Source organism: Lepus europaeus, chromosome 16, assembly GCF_033115175.1.
Source record: "Lepus europaeus isolate LE1 chromosome 16, mLepTim1.pri, whole genome shotgun sequence".
Taxonomy (NCBI): domain Eukaryota; kingdom Metazoa; phylum Chordata; class Mammalia; order Lagomorpha; family Leporidae; genus Lepus; species Lepus europaeus.
Genome location: NC_084842.1, coordinates 51630727 through 51650821, shown reverse-complemented (window position 1 = coordinate 51650821; position 20095 = coordinate 51630727). Strand labels below are relative to the sequence as shown.

At 38.0% G+C, this 20095-nt stretch overlaps 1 protein-coding gene across 1 annotated transcript in view; it reads left to right on the top strand.

Moving 5' to 3' along the window:
• ATP10D (ATPase phospholipid transporting 10D (putative)) overlaps positions 1–20095 on the top strand; it is a 137188-nt gene that overhangs the window by 35436 nt on the left and 81657 nt on the right. Inside the window, exons 4-9 of the mRNA XM_062213540.1 lie at positions 3238–3442; positions 5473–5558; positions 11192–11298; positions 11574–11705; positions 12098–12225; positions 12343–12595. Coding sequence (XP_062069524.1) covers positions 3238–3442; positions 5473–5558; positions 11192–11298; positions 11574–11705; positions 12098–12225; positions 12343–12595 — 911 coding nt within the window. The remainder of the gene's footprint in view (positions 1–3237; positions 3443–5472; positions 5559–11191; positions 11299–11573; positions 11706–12097; positions 12226–12342; positions 12596–20095) is intronic.

The window sequence follows — 20095 nt, the reverse complement described above, 5'->3', positions numbered from 1 at the left end:
AAGTGGGATACACAGCAGACTCATAGAATGGCAGATGTCCTAAATAGCACTCTGGCCTCAGAATCAGCCCTTAAGGCATTCGGATCTGGCTGAAGAGCCCATGAGAGTATTGTAGGCATGGAAAGCCAAGATACCATGGAAAAGAAAAAAAGAAGACCTAAATGAAAGATCTCTGTGAGTGAGATCCCAGTGGAAAGAACAGGGCCATCAAAGAGGGAGGTACCTTTCTCTGAAGGGAGGAGAGAACTTCCACTTTGACTATGACCCTATCAGAATAAGATCAAAGTCAGCGAACTCTAAAGGCTTCCATAGCCCTGGCAACTCATGACTAGAGCCTAGGGCTATTACTGACGCCATGAACAGGAGTGTCAAATTGTTAAGTCAGCAACAGGAGTCACTGTGTACTTACATCCCATGTGGGATCTGTCCTTAATGTGTTGTCTAATGTGCAGTGATGCTATAACTAGTACTGAAACAGTATTTTTACACTTTGTGTTTCTGCATGGGTACAAACTGATGAGATCTTTACTAATTATATACTGAATTGATCTTCTGTATATAAAGATAATTGGAAATGAAAAAAAAAAAAAACCCTGGTGTTAAATTGGAAATGGCATAGAAAATTAATTTAAAAAATATATATTATGTAGGATCTCTGTCTTTAATGTGCTGTACACTCTTATTTAATGCTATAACTAGTACTCCAACAGTATTTTTTTTCACTTTGTGTTGCTATATGGGGGCAAACTGTTGAAATCGTTACCTAATATATACTAAACTGATCTTCTGTATATAAAGAGAATTGAAAATGAATCATGTGATTGGAAGGGGAGAGGGAGTGGGAAAGGGGAGGGTTGTGGGTGGGAGAGAAGTTTTGGGAGAGGGAAGCCATTGTAACCCATAAGCTGTACTTTCGAAATTTATATTCATTAAATAAAAGCTTAAAAAATAAAAAAGAGTCCATAGGGAAAGAAACTGGCAAGAGATAGAAAAGTTAAAAAAAAAAAAAAAAAGATTCTGCTGATACGTGTAGAAATCCAAGCTAACCACTTCATGTTCATTATCAACTGATGCTGCTGACTCCCAAGGGCTTGAAATGCGTCTCTTTAATGATTTGTTTTAGAAGACATTCCAGATACGAAAACTATCTAAAGTTCACAAGATTCACCTCTGTTTGAAAGACTTTGGCCCATTTCAAGTCTTTCCTTATTCTCCAGATTAAATTATTTTCCCCACCAAAAAAAAAAAAGACATAGGGCAGCTTTTGTAATGGCCCTACTTTGGCTGCATCCAATTTTTTCACTCTAGCACTCATTCATCTGATCAGGTCTAATGGTTTGAAAGCTTGGAGTGGAGTGTGCTTTTTGTTTTTTTAATCAACGGAACATTTTTCATATATATATATATCTCACATAAAAGTGATCAGCCAAGAGGTCTAAAGTATAGCATGGTGACTGTAGTGAATGATAATGTATTGTGTTCTCTCTGGCAAAAAACAAAGAGGGCCTAAATGAAAGATCTCTGCGAGTGAGATCCCAGTAGAAAGAACAGGCCATCAAAGAAGGAGGAACCTTTCCTGATCCCCCATTTTCTGTGGAATGAAATGCCTACTCCTAAGTGTGGCATGTAAAACTGAACCTCAAAAATATGACCCCTGCCTATTTTTTAATCTTCTTTCTGCCATTTACTTCCATGGAATAAAGAACTGCTGTATATGGACACTAGAGAAAGGCTTAGAAAAGACCAAATAAACTATTGTTTTGCCTTTCCGCTTGGACTGCCAAACTCTTAGGTATTAAGTGATTTCCTTTAGTTGAATTCAACACTGGGCATTAGGTATTCTAACAGACTATTTCTAAAATGTATTTTCTTTGGTAGTCCTTTAAATATTTCTTGCAATATCTGGCAAGTTATATAAGAATTAACCTATGGTGACATTTCTATTTAATCTGATGAATTAGTAACTTTAATATGTTGATCATACAATTTAGACTAGAACCACTTCCCAGGATCATTTGCTGGTGAATTTGAACATTTAGTCCCATATATACAGTAGGAAAAAACCCTACTTTTAAAATATGTGCATTTTTGTGAAAAATACTAGTTCTTGAAGGATATTTGGGATACAGAGTGGGGGAATGAGACAGAACTCCCTGTGATTTGTTGGCAGCATCATATGTGAAATGCTACTTAAACTGATAACTTGTTCCACCATACAAGCTTCATGGAGCATAATGAATGCTGTTGGCCTGAAACTACATGAGAAAACTGACAAAAGCTTTAACGTAAATCAGAATACTTCCCTCACCTAATCTGTCTTTCCTTTAAAAAGATGAATAGAGTGGGAAAATCACATTTTACAAAGACATAAAATTTGCCATCTCCTTTCTAGGGATCAGCTGCAGCAGATTCTTTACTGTTCGAGACAATTTAGTCATCCCTCAATATGTGTAGGGAATTTGTTCCACAACCCCAGCAAATACCAAATCTCGGGCTGCTGAAGTCTTTTATACAAAATGACATAGTGTCTGCACAATCTATCTACATCTGCCTGTATGCATATTTTAAATCATCTTTGGGTTTCTTATAATACCTAGCAAAATGTAAACGCTATGTGGTGTTTAGGGAATGGTGAAGGGAAAACTCTGCATTAAAATTTTCAAATATTTTTTCATCGCAATTGTTTGAATTTTCAGATGCAGAATTCATAGATAGGGAAGACCAATTGTGTTTCCATTAATGATAATTAGAGGTGTTAGTATGGTGGTGTCATGATTTTCAAAACATTGTTTCTGAGTACTTTACTGCATGGCTTTTTGGTTTTTTTGATTGCCTATCCTATTGGTCTAGATGGAAAGCACTCTGAAAGCAGATGATGGTTTGTGTAGACCTCCGTTCTTGGTCCCTCACTGAAGGGCAGCAGGCAGGAATTGCTTTGTATGAGTAAGCCCATCAAATGTTCAGTGCAATTTTATTCCACAATTATGCACAAACTGCATAATGGTTCGAAATCCCACAGGGAAAAAAAGCTGAAAACCGTGTTTCATGGCTTATTAATTAAATTTTAAGGTGAAGCATTTGTATAACTGAGGTTTTACTGTGGCTTCCTTTTTAGCATTTAATAGACTAAAATTCATCGCACTGTTTTAAACATACTTTAAATTATACACTAAAAATAAAAACTATTGCATGTGTCTTTGGCTTAATACTCTTTTCAAAACTTTTGTTCAATTTTAGAAAAGAGAAAAAATACATTGACCACTGTTGGAAAGATGTCACTGTTGGAGACTTCATTCGCCTTTCCTGCAACGAGATCATTCCTGCAGATATGGTTTTACTCTTTTCCACTGATCCTGATGGAATCTGTCACATTGAGACTTCTGGTCTGGACGGAGAGAGCAATTTGAAACAGAGGCAGGTGGTTCGGGGATATGCAGATCAGGTGAGTAACGTGTTCACAGTTGGTGATTTGGTGACATTTTTTCCCCTACAAGATGACTGAGCTCATAGAGTACAGATAGAGATTTTTCAAATTCATTGACAAATAGAATCCCAGAAGGTTTAATCCATTTCTAGTTATTGGTGGAAGTGCACTCTATTTAGTAGATGACAGGATGAAATGACTTTGGGATTCAAACACTTCAGTCTGACAATCATATATATATATATATTTTGGAATTAAAGGAACATGACAGAATTATTTTTAAATTTGGTAACTATTTTGCAGAAGAAATAACCACCTGTTGTTTTTAAACTTAGATTTCGTATTATATTTTATTGTCCATTGCTCTTAAAAGTCTTTAAACAGTGTTTATAAAAGAAATTTATAACTTCTCATGCCACATAGCTTTCACTGTGCTGTATGAAGGAAGCAAGAACTTTTAAATTATATAGACATAAGTTTTGCAGGAGTCACAGGTCTGCGATTTATTACTGTATAACTCTGGGCAACCCATTTAAGCCATTTATATTATACGTTAATTTCTTTATCTTAAGATGAAAATTATTATGTCACTTTTGTAACATTGTTGTAAGATTCCATCAATGTAAATATACAAAACATCATACCTAAATCGTAAATATCAACTTTTCTTCCCTTTACCTGGAAGCTCTTTAGATGAAGTGTTTTAAAATCTAATGATCCTTTCTTACCTAAACTCGTACTAAGTCAGAGTTCCTTCATCTTAGACTTGTAAATCAAAAAATGTTTTGGCCTGCTAATCTCTACCGTTGAGCAATTCCATCTTGTCACGATGGGCCTTTCCTTCTACCTGTGGGTTTCATTTAGACCCTCTGTGATTGACATACCTCTGAATTTACTGCCATTATGACACTTGGAAGCTGTCTGGCATCAAAGACATTGGTAGAAATCTTGCACACCTTGGAATTCTGTTATACCACTGGATATCTACTTTGAGGCTAATGTTACTTTAATCAAAACACTTGGTTTCCATTAAGGGTAAGCAGTCTGAAATCCAATGACCTTGATGTAATTCTGATCAAGGTACCTTCTTCTTTTTCTGAGAAGTTTGCCAGATTATTGATTCTCTTTGTGTGTCTCCTTCCTTGTGTTATTTACACCTAATTACAGTACTCAATTCATGAGGTTGTAAAGAATAAATTCATTAAGATATTTAAATTTTTAATATAGATTTTGGCATATCAATAGAACTCAATTGATGTTATTAGCAAATCAAGTCATATTACCATATAGCTCACCTCTTCATGTTTGCTATGCATAATGCACAAATTCATATTTTATGAGATATATCAATATCAGTAGTGTTCCTTTTACTAACTAAAAAAACCATAGAAAAATACATGACTTAAGGTTGACATGGCTTATTCTTAATGAATCCATGCATTATAGAAGCTGTGTTCATTCTAAGAGGGCATATTACTTATTTACTCATTGGTTTCATAAGACATTCTAAAATTATCTGGTTGATCCACTAGAGAATTTTGTGAGATATTGATACACAACTTATCTTTAAATTTTTTTTAACTTTTATTTAATAAATATAAATTTCCAAAGTACAGCTTTTGGATTACAGTGGCTTTTTAAATTTTTACTTAGAAAATTTGGCTGAGACCAGAGGCATATCTGCTCAAAGTGTTCACATATGCTTTAATCTCAGAAAGTTTTTCTATTGGTTATTTGGTAAATTACACAAATATTTTTATTGCCTTACTGTTAAAATGATGAGCACAGAGCCCTGCACAGATTCCAGTCCGTGATTCAAACATCCCCACTACCTGCAGATGTTTGCTGATACCCTCAGACCATTCTGATCTGAGCTGTGGGCCCTGGAATTCAACCTATTCTTTCCTTCACCTGGGAAATTTATGTTAACAAAATTTATGGCCAAAAATGACTCGCTGGTATATTAATTGGTAAAAGTGATAAAACTAATATCAAACATTTAATTTTCAATTCTTCTTGTTTTGTGATTTAAAAAAATATACTTTTAGGAATCTGAAGTTGATCCTGAGAAGTTCGCCAGCAGAATAGAGTGTGAAAGTCCAAACAATGACCTCAGCAGATTCCGAGGCTTCCTGTGAGTGATGCATGACTTACCTCTGAGGGTGTGAGTGGAACTGTACTTAATAAAGCTTTTATACACTTAACTCAAGCTATCCCCAAAGGCCATATGTTTAGCCAGCTTCTAAGTGTGGATTATTTAGCAGACTTTTTTTACTTCTAAGGCAGAGAGAGAGCAAATGCACGCCCATCTACTGATTTACTCTGCAAATGCCCGCAATGTCTGAGCTGGTCCAGGACTGAGGCCAGGAGCTGCGAATGCAGTCCAGGTTCCCTATGTGGGTAGTGAGAACACAATGACTTGAGCTGTCACGACTGCCTCCCAGGGTCTGCATTGGTGGGAAGCTGGAGACAGGAGCAGAACCAGGAACTGAATCCAGGAACTCTGATATGGGTGACTTAACTACTAGGCCAAATGCCAGTTTCTATATTTTCATAATTTGGTAATTATTCATACACACACACACACACATATTTAAAACAATAGCTAAAATAAAATTTTGTTCTTGAAATATCCTTAGAAGGGCATATGGTATTATGGCATAGAGGGTAATTCCACAGCCTGCAGCATCAGTTTGAATTCCAGCTGCTCCACCTCCAATCCAGCTCCCTGATAATATGCCTGGGGAAGCAGTGGAAGATGGCCCAAGTGCTTGGACCCCAGCACCCACATGGGAAACCTAGATGAAGCTCCTGGTTCCTGGCATCAGATCAGCCCATTTCCAGCCAATGTAACCAGTTGAGGAGTAAACCAGCAGATGGACGATCTGTCTCCCACCCCCCATAGCTGTGCCTTTCAAAGAGATCTTTTTAAAAAAATTTCCCTAGAATCTCAGTACTCCACAAATATGTTATGACTCTGTTAAATCCCAGACATGTTAGCTGTTTGGATGATGGTATTTGGCCAGAAATGACAGCTTAGGTCCTGCAGAATTAGAACAGCCGGTGAACAAGTGCACTTGGCCAATTGGGAAACATGTCTAAGGGAGGAGTTATGGCATGTGTTCATTCTGGAGGTTTCATGTGTCATGCACATCCCTTTTGCAAGAGCAGCTAGAATCTGGGGTCTTAAGTACTTAAGTCTGCCACTGAAGAGCTTTTTGACCTTGAGTCAAGTTATTCACAATCTTTGATCCTAATTTCACTCATTTTTAAAAGGAGACAATTAAACGTACTCCATATTGGTAAATTATGGGAACAGAAATATTCCTGAGTGACTTTTTAAACCAGAATTATCTTGATACTACTACTCTGATATCAAAAGCATACAAAAGCATTTAAGGACACACTAATACCTCTCATGAACATAGAAGCAAAAACTCAAAATTATGAACAGTAAAACCCAATAATATAGAAAAGGGGTAATATATCATGACCCACTGGGAATTGTGCTAAAAATGCAGGGTTGGTTTAATAATTCACCATGTTAATATATATTAAGAAATAATATTAAAGAAGGGGAAAAAATAGTGACCATCTCATAGATATAGGAAAGGTATTTGACGAAAGTATTTTATTCCTGCGGTGTGGAACTAGAAGGGAAATTTCTCAACTTGAATAATCTAGCAGAAATCTGCAACTAGATCTTAATGGTAAAACACTAAATGTTTTCCTCTAAGAGAAGGAATAAGATATGGATGTTCACTCTTACAACAGTCAGACAAAAGAAGGAAGTGAAAGACAGTAAATAAGAAAGAAAGAAGTAAAAACCATCACACAGAGAATGTGATGGTCTTTGTAGGAAAATTTGATAAAATCTACAAAAGGTGAATTTAATAGTGTTGTGGGAAATAAGATCAGTGTACTAAAATCAATGATATTTTTGTACACTAATGAGCATCAGATATTAAAATTTTTAAAATTTTATATTAGTGTCACAAAAATACATATGCTTACGGATAATTTGACAACAGATGTGAAAAAGTCGTACATGGAAAGCCACTCAACACTAAGAGAAAGTAAACACCTAAAAGAGAGATGTCACTCCTGGGTCAAAAGACTCAATATCATTATGATGCCAATTCTCCCCCACCCCCCGAAGTCAATCTATAGACTCATTACAGTCCCAGCCACAATGCCAGAAACATTCTTAGAAATTGATAAACATATTGAAAAATGTATGTGGAAATGTAAGATCCTATAATAAAGCAATTAACAAATTAACAAAAAGCTAACACCACATGATTTCAAGACTTATTAAAAAGGTTTAATAATCAAAGAAGTGTCACTTTGGCATAAAAATAGATCAACAGATGAATGGAAAAGATTATGGAGTCCAGGAATAGACCCAAATGTTTATGAACCACTGTTTTTTGACAAAGATGCAAAGGCAATTTCATAGAGAAAGGTTTCTTTTCAACAGATGTTGCAACAATTGGATATCTATATTCATTTTTTTTTTTTTGGTCAGGTAGAGTGGACAGTGAGAGAGAGAGAGACAGAGAGAAAGGTCTTCCTTTTTGCCGTTGGTTCACCCTCCAATGGCCACTGCGGCCGGCGCATCTCGCTGCTCCGAAGCCAGGAGCCAGGTGCTTCTCCTGGTCTCCCATGCGGGTGCAGGGCCCAAGCACTTGGGCCATCCTCCACTGCACTCCCGGGCCACAGCAGAGAGCTGGCCTGGAAGAGGGGCAACTGGGATAGAATCTGGCGCCCCGACCAGGACTAGAACCTGGTGTGTCGGCGCCGCAAGGCGGAGGAATCGTCTGTTAAGCCACGGCGCTGGCCTGGATATCTATATTCAAAGAACTTTAATCTGTACCTCTCACCAGTTATAAAATGGATTCTAGATTTACATTTAACCTTAAAATGTAAAACATTCAGGAAAGAGAAAAGGCTTAGTCCTGGTTAGGAGAGAATATCAGAATTTAACCTTTAAGAATAAGAATATGCAAGGCAAGCCACTAAGTACAAAGCATGGTTGACATTGCAGCTTAATGAGGTAGCATAGACAGGCAGAGGCCTGAGACCACAGTGTATTTGTGGAGACAGATGTGGTTAAGTGTGTCTGGAGTGTGGTTGAGAAATAAGGCAGATCATGAAGAAGGCAAATCCTGAGAACACTGTGTTTTGCTTAAGATGAAATATTTCTGCTGAAGTTGTTGGGAAATTCTACTGTGGTTAAATTCTAGATGGTCTCTAGAAACTTCTCTTCAGAGACATGCTCATTAGCCATCTTGTAGGATGGGTCCTTTTCTAGGAGTATTTCCTTCAGTTTCTGACTGTTGTCAAAGTTTCCTGTTGCACATTTGATGTTCAGGGGCTTCCAGTTTTTGACTAGAAGTCCATCACTCTCAGGGTCCCATCATGGAGCTGTACTCTCCCCCCACAGTTGGGAATACTGACTTCCCCAAGAGGATCAGACTTGTCTCTGGCATGGTAAATTTTGCATACAGGCAGGAGAGATCAGTGATAAACTCTAATCTAGATACTATGTCTTGCCTGAGCATGTGTTTGGTAGATTTAAAAAAAATTTACAAGTACTGTTAACTGTACAAATTCTGTTCTTGAGTCCCAATTCTGACAATTTGTCTAGTATCCAGGGCTCCAACTCCTACCTCAGACGTTTTTGCTCTGTTGTGAACTTGACAAGTAACTCCAAGTCTCTGGGACTGCAGTCTTGGTCTCCCTTTGTCAGGCCTTCTCTTTATCCTTGGGGCATGATGCTTCCTTAACAGACATCATTTGCTGGGCTAGGCATTGAGTCTTGCCCTGGAACTCATTATTTAGTTCCAAAACCCTGTTAGTTTCTTGGTTGTCCAGATTGTCACTTTCCCCTGAGTTCCTGGATACCAAGTTTACATGCCGTTTCATGGCCCCATTTGTGACGGGCTACTCTGACTTCAGTTTGCTTGTATAGTAGCTGCCTTCCTGATTAAGATGAATGATTACTGGGGTGGTCTTCCTCCTAGAAGTCTCAGATTCTTCCTCCCTCAGTGACCAGACTGGCATTGGGCTGCTCTGTTGATGCCTATACTTGTAGTTGGTCTCAGTGATTTTTGATTAAATATTTAATAACAGAATCAGCCCAGGTAGATAGTGATTTATATTCTCTCTCTCTCTCTCTCTCTCAATCTCTCTCTCCCCGTGTGTGTGTGCGTGTGTGTAAATGTTTTATCCACTGAACTATCAAACTGTCTCCTGATTCTTTTCCTGGTTTGTGGCCCAATTTCAAAAATAAAAAAAAATTGATGTTCAGGCTCACCGTCTATACATGATTACTTCTGATCTTGTTACTTTTGCATAGAGCCAACATCGTCCAATCTATGACCATTGCATGCTGAATACCAGATTTCAATCATAATAGGTATCATATGTTTATATCAACCATGTTTTTCCAGCATATGAATGGAAGTGCTGGGTATACATTATATAGGTGTCACATGGTAGCATCTGGAGTGGATGGGTGCTCTGTCATATCCAGTCAGGTATAAGACATGTTTGGGATTTTCAGCAAGTGTAGTCAACATAGAAGCTGAGTTTTGGCCTCATGGTGATAACCTAGAGTGATGTAATGGTGAAAAATAAAGATTCCAGGCAAAATATTAACACTTAAGAACTTTGACAATGATGGTTTTTTTATGTTAAATCTGTTCCTATAAGAACTCTATGAATAACACACACCATAATGATGATTATTGGTAGGTGCTTGCCTCCAATATTATATAATAATGTCATTCTATACACTGTATTTAGTTGATAAATACTAAATTTTCTTTCCCAGGAAATATGCTCACTTAGTTTATTGAATTTGCCACATTTAAGATTGAGTTGATTGCCTTCTCTTGTGTTGAACTCCCCATTACTCCTTTTTTTTCCCTCTATGACAATAATTTATAGAATAAACCAGATCATTTTGCCTGCAGAATATACCACACTTTACATTTGGCTGACTGCATCCTTGTAGTGATGTTTAATATGTTTCTCAGACCTTATTTTCTATAAACTGTAATGTGGAACTTCCAAAATCTGATGAAAAAAATACAGTTTCTCTGCCTAGAAAATACAACATATTTGTTCATACACTTACTTAAATGCACAAAATATTGCACACAACTTGAGAGCTTTCATAGATCCTCTGGAACCACAGACCCCAGGTCAAGATACCCTGATAAAAACTTGAGTAGATGCCTGTGGGACCATGACTTCCTTTATGATAAATCAGGATCATCGCATTATCCCCTTGTCAGATTGGTGTTGTCAGCCATATATGTTAATTGTAAAGTTTCCCATCAACTTTTCACCTAATGATTTTGGCAGCCACATATTACCATTACCTAGAATGATTCTTGATTTCATCCAGACCGGAAAAGGTAATTAAATCAATTTTTCTCTCATGAACTATCAAGTCACACTGAACATAATTTATTCTAAAAAAGCAGGAACCTTATTGAATATTTTTGAGTTTTTTAAATACTAGAAATTGATTATAAAAATGACTACTAAAAAACAATAGTAATTAAATTTGTTGCTTCTTTTTCCTAGCCAAAGCAGGTAATTGAAATAACAAAGCAAATGGGCCAAAAATTTGAACCTTTTCTATGAACCACCTGCTTTAATACTGCAAATAAAAGACTCAAAGACCATGATTTGCATTTTTACATTTCCACCTTTGCCACTTAAACATAAATCTATATGCTGTCTTTCTTATAGAGAACATTCCAACAAAGAGCGTGTGGGTCTCAGTAAAGAAAACTTGTTGCTTAGAGGATGCACCATTAGAAACACAGAGGCTGTGGTGGGCATTGTGGTTTATGCAGGTTGGTCGTACTTCTAATCTTCATCATTGTCTCCCCTGTGCTTCTGGACAAATTAACAGTTTTCATTTACCCAAAATGCAATTTACAGAAGCAGAAAGGAAATTCTGTCTTTATAGATTTGGTCTTGGTTTTTCTAAATGGATTAAAAAGCAGACTAAATCGAAAAGTATATATTATGTAACTACATGTTATTAAATTATCTTCCAGAGAGATTTTTAAATATGACATTTGCTACTTTAATTTGCATATTTTCTGACATTGTGTTTCCTATGTAGGTCATGAAACCAAAGCAATGCTTAACAACAGTGGGCCACGATACAAGCGCAGTAAATTAGAAAGAAGAGCAAATACTGATGTCCTCTGGTGTGTCCTGCTTCTGGTTATAATGTGTTTAACTGGTGCATTGGGTAGGCAAAATTTGATTGTTTTTTTATATCTTTTCAGCAAGATATTAGCCTGAAGTATTTTATTTTAAATGATATTTATGAATTTTTTATTTCTAGGAGGGAGTTTCTATTTGTCAGTATTTTTCCTCATGTCTTTGTCTCTCTTATTGTTTGGGCAGCAAAAACGCTAACGTTAACCATATCCACTCACACTTTGTTATGCTATAGAAGGGATGTGGGAAGCAGTTGAGGCAGAGAGAAAGGAGGGTATGTAGACTTTTGAATTTGAATTTATTTCCAAAAACAATTATGTTTAACTCAGATGAATATTCTCATCCTTCCTTCTTTAGGAATAAAGTTGTGTATTTGCATAGTATGTCTAACAACCTTTCAATGTCTGTGATTTTTGGAAGGTCATGGAATCTGGTTGAGCAAATATGAAGACATACTCTTTTTTAACATTCCTGAGCCTGACGGAAATATCATATCACCAGTGCTGGCAGGATTCTATATGTTTTGGACCATGATAATTTTGTTACAGGTAATTTCTATCAAGATTATCATGGAATTTTTAGATGTTTGCTATATATCCAGTTATATTCAGTTTCTCATTCTTCCTATAACCTATTTTAACATTTTACAAATTGGGTTTTCTTAGGTCTTGATTCCCATTTCTCTGTATGTTTCCATTGAAATCGTGAAACTTGGGCAAATATATTTTATTCAAAGTGATGTGGATTTCTATAACGAGAAAATGGATTCTACTGTTCAGTGCCGAGCCCTGAACATCACCGAGGATCTTGGACAAATTCAATACCTTTTTTCTGATAAGACTGGAACCCTCACCGAGAATAAGATGGTTTTTCGAAGATGTAGTGTGGCAGGATTTGATTATTGCCATGAAGAAAATGGTGAGTGCTGGGTTCCTACAAGAGCCAACATTAACACTGGTATTTTTTGTGGTTTACGTTTTCCTTTTGCAACCACTTATATGTCTGATAATTGTGACATAATAGTTATATATTTAAGCAGTTGGTACTTAAATTATTAGTTTATTTGAGAGATCAAAGTCTACCATCCTCTAGGTTCACTCATGTATTATTCACTTAACTCATTCAAATGGAGTTTAAGTTTCACTGTTGTTCCTTCATAGTTGGTGTATTGAAGCCAAGGAGTCTACTGCCATACTTCAACAGTAAATTACTAGTAGAGCTAGAAGGTAGGGATTGGTGGGGGTGACAATGATATTGTATTATAGATACTTTAGAGAATCTAATGAAACTATGGACCATATCCCTGAAAAACATTTTGAAAATAATTACAAAGGACTCGTATTCCTATCATCTGGCCCCACTGAATCCATTGATGCAAGCATAATTAGTTTAAGAATAAATAAGATGAACTGAATTTTTGGCTCTAACGATATAAAGTTTTCTATAAAAAGTTGAACTTCATTAACTCTTTTATTTATGAAAGTTATATGTTCCCATGAAGATAATTCAGAGACAGGGACAAAACAAGTCAAAAGCCCTACTCTTGTTATATTACCACCATGAATAATTTAGTGAAATATACAACCATCCATTCCTTAATGCACATTTCTCTGTATATAAACATATATTTACAAAATATCTCTTTTGTAAGTTAGAAAACATTCTGATACTTTTTGCAATTTGTTTCTTTTACCCAACATTTCGTGATTTTTTTGTCAGCTCATAAATTAAAATAAACGCATGTTCATTACATAAATATATAGTCACTCATTGTTTGCTCTGCTTAGTGGTGGACACTTAGTTTGCTATTAGAAACTTACTTGTGCTTAACATCTCTTATTCATTCAACGGATCTTTTGAGAGTTCCTAATATGTGGCATGAGCCCCTGATCACATGTAGCTTAAACATAAGGCCAAGAAGTAGACATGATAAAAATTATGATAGATAAATAAAATTCATCATGTAATGTGCATCTTTGTAATATACATTTGTATTTTTTTTTAAGATTTATTTGTTTGAGAGGCAGAGTTAGAGGGAGAGACTGAGAGAGGTCCTCTGTTCTCTGGTTCGTTCCCCAAATGGCCATAATGGCCAGAGGTGGGCCGATTCAAAGCCAGGAACCAGGAGCTTCTTCCAGGTCTCCCACGTGGCTGCAGGGGCCCAAGTACTTGGGCCATCTTCCACTGTTTTCTCAGACCATTAACAGGGAGCTACATTGGGAGTGGAGCAGCCAGTACTCGAACTGGCGCCAATATGGGATGCCATAGGTGTAGGCTTACCTACTACACCACAACATTGGCCCCTGTTGTTTTTATAAGATACACTTCCAAAATACCTTGCTAATGTCCATTCCAACAACCCAGATAAAAATGCCTGTTTTCCCCTTAACTCTAATGGAATGAAGTTATACTTTTTTAAAAAAAACATTTATTTATTTGAAAGTCAGAGTTACACACGCACACGCCCACGTGCGCGCACACACACACACACACACACAGAGAGAGAGAGAGAGAGAGGAGAGAGAAGAGAAAGGGAGGGAGAGAGGGGTCTTCCATCTGCTCCCCAATTAGTTGAAATGGCCAGAGCTGTGTCAATCTGAAACCAGGAGCCAGGAGCTTCTTCCGTGTCTCCCAGTGTGGGTGCAGGGGCCCAAGGACCTGAACCATCTTCTGCTTTCCCAGGCCATAGCAGAGAGCTGGATTGGAAGGGGAGCAGCTGGACTTCTACCAGCGCCCATATGGGATGCTGGTGCTTCAGGCCAGGGCGTTAACCTGCTGCGCCACAGTGCTGGCCCCGTAGTTAGACTTTTTAATTTGTGTGATTTTAATAGATATAGTTAACACTTTATTAACTTAATTTGTCTCCAATTAGTTACGAGAGATTGAACTTTTTGTATTTACTGGTCATTTGAATTTTCTTAGTAAATTAATCCTGGTCTTTTCCTATTTTTCAAGTAAGTCTTTGTTGTTCTTGGTAATCCTGAGGAGGTTTTGTGTCTTATGGGCAGGGTTCATTTTCAGCCTATGTACCCTAGTCTGGACTGTTCATGGCCAGCATCCATTTTCATTTGTACACTGTTAAGAATTGGTTGGCAAACAATCTGAATATCAACCATGATACTATTCTCCTTTCCTTCTATTCATGCAAATATTTTCCTGATTCATTGTTTATCACTGTTACGAGATTTTATTGCTGTGTAACAAACTTCCACAAACTTAGTGCTGTAGAAAACACAACGATGCTGTTTTAGAAGTTCTGTGGCTCAGGAACCTGGGTATAAGATAGGTGCGTCCTCAGCCCACGGTTTCTCAGAAGGCCGAAATCTAGGTGTCAGGCGGGACTATGACCTTATTGGTGATCTGATCTCATCTCCTTTTCAGATCACTGGTGTTTGACAGAATTCAGTGTCCAGAGTTCTGAGGCTGTCATCCTCGAGCCTAGGGACAGCCCACTGTTTCCTGCCACCAGGCCTATCGTCAGTGTAACAGTTGGCTTCTTCAAGGCCTGCAGCAAAATCTCTCTCAGAATCTGACTTCAGGGAAGTGCTAACTCCTGTACAGAGGAGGAGTAAGAGGACCTGATGAGAAGACTACTTAGAGTATTCTTATTTTAAATGTGTTCACTTATGTTTACTTGGAAGGCAGAGGGACAGTGAAATAGAGGGGCAGAGGCAGACAAACACAGAGATCTTGTATCTCCTGTTTCATCCCACAGTTGTCTGCACCTGCTGGGTCTCTGGGCTCTGCTGAAACCAGGAGGCCAGACTTCAACCAGGCAGTGCCTGTGGAATGTGGACAGCTCAGTAGCATCTTGAGCACTGCACCAAACAACTGTCTCCTTTTAGACTAACTGATTAGGGACTTGGTTACTTGAAAATCTTTGCACCTTTGCCTTAAGCATAATGAATTACAGATGTGAAATCCCATCCTCTTCATGAGATGTCTTCAGGAGAACTCTGAAAGTATTTGTGAAAATGAAATTAAACGATAAAATATATAAACTGTTTTTCAACATAAGCCCCATCGAGTTCAAGGCGCTTTTGTAAGGCATGATACCAGCCATTTAGTCCATCCATAAGGAACTGAGAGTCATGGGACTTTAACCATGTCGGTGTACTCTTTTTTAGGTTATTAACTGAAGAACAATGGATTCCCTTTAAAGATATTTTTTAAGGTTAAGAAACCAAAAGATGGGCAGGTGTTGTGGCGCAGTGGGTCAAGCAGCCACTTGGGATGCCAAATCTTGGATCAGAGTCATGGTTCAAGTACCCACTACTCCACTTCTGATCCAGCTTCCTGCTAATGTCCCTGGGAAGGCAGTGGATGATGGCCTCCTGGAAAGGAAACCCAAAAGGAATTCCTGGCTCCTGCCTTTGGCTTGGCCCAGCCCTGACTATTAAGGGCATTTGGAGGAGTAAACTAGTGGATGGGATTGATATCTTTCTCTCTCTCTGTCTCTCTGTCTCTCTCTGTGTGTGTATGTGTGTCTGTGTGTTTCTCTCTATCTCATTGACTTTTAAATAAATAAGCAAAAGAAGTCAGAAGGAACCAAATCAGGACCATTAAGGTGGATGTCTAATGATTTCTCAGTGAAACTCTCACAAGAGTGTCCTTGTTTGATGAGAGCGATGAGCAGGAGCGTTGGTGTGGAGGAGAGGGACTCTGAGCTTTCTCAGGCATTTTTCTGCTAAAGCTTTGGGTAACTTTCTCAGAATAAGCAGATGTTGCTATTCTCTGGCCCTCAAGAAAGTCCCTGAACATCTCAAAAACCTGTTGTCAGGTCCTTTCCTCTTGTTCCATCCTCTGTGGCTCTGACCAGGCCACTTCACCACTTGGTAGCCAGTCCTTTGATTGTGCCTTGTCTTCAGAATCCTCTGGGTAAAACCATATTTCATCTCATGCTGTTCTTCCAAGAAATGCTTCAGGATCTTGTTCATACTTGTTTAAAATTTACATTGTAAGGCCTGTTCTTATGTATAACTGATCTTGGTGCAAGGGTTTTAGACTCCACCAGGCAGAAAGGCTGCTCTACCTTGACTTTTCAGCTGAACCATTTGAGATGTCTAGTGTTGTCTGTTGCTTATGCTATTAAGGGTTGGTCCTGTTCCATGAGGGCAGAGAAGAAAAATTTTTCCTAGAAAATGGATGGAGATGCTGTGATGCTGTAAGCTTCATCTTGGGCATCATCTTCTCCCTTCATTAAGGGAGTTATCTACTTATATTTTATCTTTGTTTTCATAAACATTTTGAGAAGCATCAATGATTTTATCATTCTTCTACCTTGATTGTCACTTTGATCTTTGTCTTTGCTTCAATTTTATTAGAATTCATGTTGCTCCAACAGGCTTTTTTCTTTTTAAGATTTATTTTTTTATTTGAAAGAGTTACAGAGAGAGAGACAGGGAGAGAGTACTTCTATCCTGCTGGTTCACTCCCCAGATGGCCACAACAGCCTGAGCTGAGCTGATCTGAAGCTAGGAGATAGGAGTTTTTTCCAGGTCTCCCATGTGTGTGCAGGGGCCCAAGGACTTGGGCCATCTTACACTGCTTTCCCAGGCCACAGCAGGGAGCTGGATTAGAAGAGGAGTCACTGGGACTAGAACCAGCGCCTGTATGGGATGCTAATGCTTCAGGCCAAGGCTTTCACCCACTGCACCACAGTGCTGGCAACAGAGTCTTTTTCAAACTGATGTCTTATCCTTCTTAGTTCCTCAAACTAGACCCTGTTCAAGCATGTTGTAACAAATTGGTGCAAGTTTATTTTGGTACAAAAAATTTTTAATCTGTGTGTAGCTTTTTTCACAATATGATTTCCCATGAGCTAACTTAGTTTGTCGCACACACACATACACACACAGGGGGGCAAAGAGTAGGAGGGGACAGCTCTCATCCACTGGTTCACTCCATGAATGTCAACATAGCCCACGATAGGATCTAAGAGGCTGGATCTAGGAGTCAGGAACTCTTCTAGGTCTCTCCTGTGAGTGGTAGGAACTCAGTTGCTCAAACTATCACTGTTGCCTGCCAGGGTCTGCATTGAAGGAAGCTGGAGTCAGGAGGCAAAACAAGGATTCCAATGTGAGATGCAGGTGTCAGCCACTTGTCATTTGCAAATATCCTTTTATTTTATTGGAGAAAAACAAAAGCAATATTATGGAAAATTAGATGAACCAAAATAATAATTTTTAAAACCATTAATAACTCTCACCAGAGAGGGTCACTATTGGCATGTTAGTATACTTGTCTGAGAATTTAAATGCACACATTTATGTGTGTATTTTTAATAAATTGCATCATAACATGCTTTCTGTTTTGTAGTTAGTTTTAAGAGAACTGCAGCTTTTTTAGAATTTATATATAGGGAAGAAATTCCATGTATTACATATACAGTTATTTTTAAACATTTATTTGAGAGGCAGAGTTATAGAAAGAGGGAAAGACAAAGAGGTCTTCCATCTGCTGTTTCACTCACCAAATGGCCACAATGTCTGGAGCTGGGCCAATTTAAAGCCAGGAGCTTCATCTGAGTCTCCCATGTGGGGGCAGGGGCCCAAGCACTAGGGCCATCTTCTACTGCTTTTCCAAGCCATAGCAGAGAGCTAGATCAAAACTGGAGCAGATGGGACTCAAACTAGTGCCACAGGTGGAAGCTTTACCTACTATGCCATAGTGCTGGTCCCTCATATATCAAGTTTTAAGAACATAATGATATGTTTCATTCCACCCTCCTTCCCTTGGTCACACCCTCCCTCTTCCTTCCTTTCTTATTTTTCTTTTAATTTTTATAATGACATACTTTGAATTTATAATCACAAGCTTAATCCACCATTAAATGAAAATTCAATAAGTAGTAAGTAGAAAAACCATGATTCTTGAGGAGTATAGATAAGGGATGTAGAAAATAATTAAATCACAAAATGTCAATGTCACTCATATACATTACTTTTTATATACTCTATATATTAGTTACCACAAATCAGAGAAAACATATTTGTCTTTGGGACTGGCTTATTTCACTAATCATAATGGCCTCCAGTTGCATCCATTTTGTTATGAAAGACAAGATTTCATCCATTTTTATGGCTAAGTAGTAGTTCCTCATGTATAAACAACACAATTTCTGTCTAGTTATCAGTTGATGTACATATGGGTTGATTCTATATCTTTTTGCTATTGTGAATTGAACTGCTATAAACACGGGGTTACAGATAATTCTTTCATATGCCAATTTCATTTCCTTTTGGTAAATTCCCAGGAATGGGATGGCTGGGTCATATGATAGATCTATTTTCAGATTTCTGAAGAATCTCTATACGGTCTTCCATAATGGTTGTACTAGTTTGCGTTCCCACCAACAGTGTATTAAGGTATCTTTTTCTTTATATCCTTTTAAGGGTTTGTTATTTTCTTTGAACTTTCAGATTACATCCATTCTGACTTGGGTGAGGTGAACCTTACTGTGGTTTTTATTTGCATCTCCCTAACTAGTAATCCTGAGCATTTTTTCATGTGTCTGATGACTGTGTATTTCATCCTTTGAAAAATGCTTGTTCATATCCTTTTCCCATTTCTTAATTGTTTTATTGTTGAGTTTCTTGAGCTCCTTATACATTCTGGGCATTATCCTTTATCAGATGTATAGTTTTTTAAAATTTATTTGACAGGTAGAGTTATAGGCAGTGAGAGAGAGAGACAGAAAGGTCCTCCGTCCATTAGTTCATTCCCCAAATGGCCACCACGGCTGGTGCTGCGCTGATCCGAAGCCAGGAGCCAGGTGCTTCTTCCTGGTCTCCCATGCAGGTGCAGGCACCCAAGCACTTGGGCCATCTTCCACTGCCCTCCCAGGCTACAGCAGAGAGCTGGACTGGAAGAGGAGCAACCAGGACTAGAACCCGGAGCCGACATGGGATGCCGGTGCAGCAGGTGGAGGATTAACTAAGTGAGCCATGGTGCCGGCCCCAGATGTATAGTTTGCAAACATTTTCTCCCATTCTTTCAGTAGCCTCTTGACTTTGCTGTTTCCTTTGCTGTGCAGAAGCTTCTTAAGTTGATGTAATCCAATTTGTCTATTTTTGCCTTTATTGCCTGTGTTTCTGGTTCTTATCTAAGAAGTCCCTGCCTATTCCATTGTCTTGCAGTGTTTTCCCTATTATTTCATCTAGAAATTTGATGATTTCAGGTCCTAGGTTTAGATCTTTTATCCATAGTGAATTGATTTTTGTATAAGGTGGAAATCTAATTTTCCCAGCACCATTTTGTTGAAGAGACTGTCCTTTCTTCAGAGATTGGTTTTAGCTCATTTGTCAAAGATTAATTGGTTGTAGATGTGTGTATTAATTTCTTGGATCTTTAATCTGTTCCATTCGTCCAAATGTCTATATTTGTGCCAGTACCAGGCTTTTTTTATTATAACTGCCC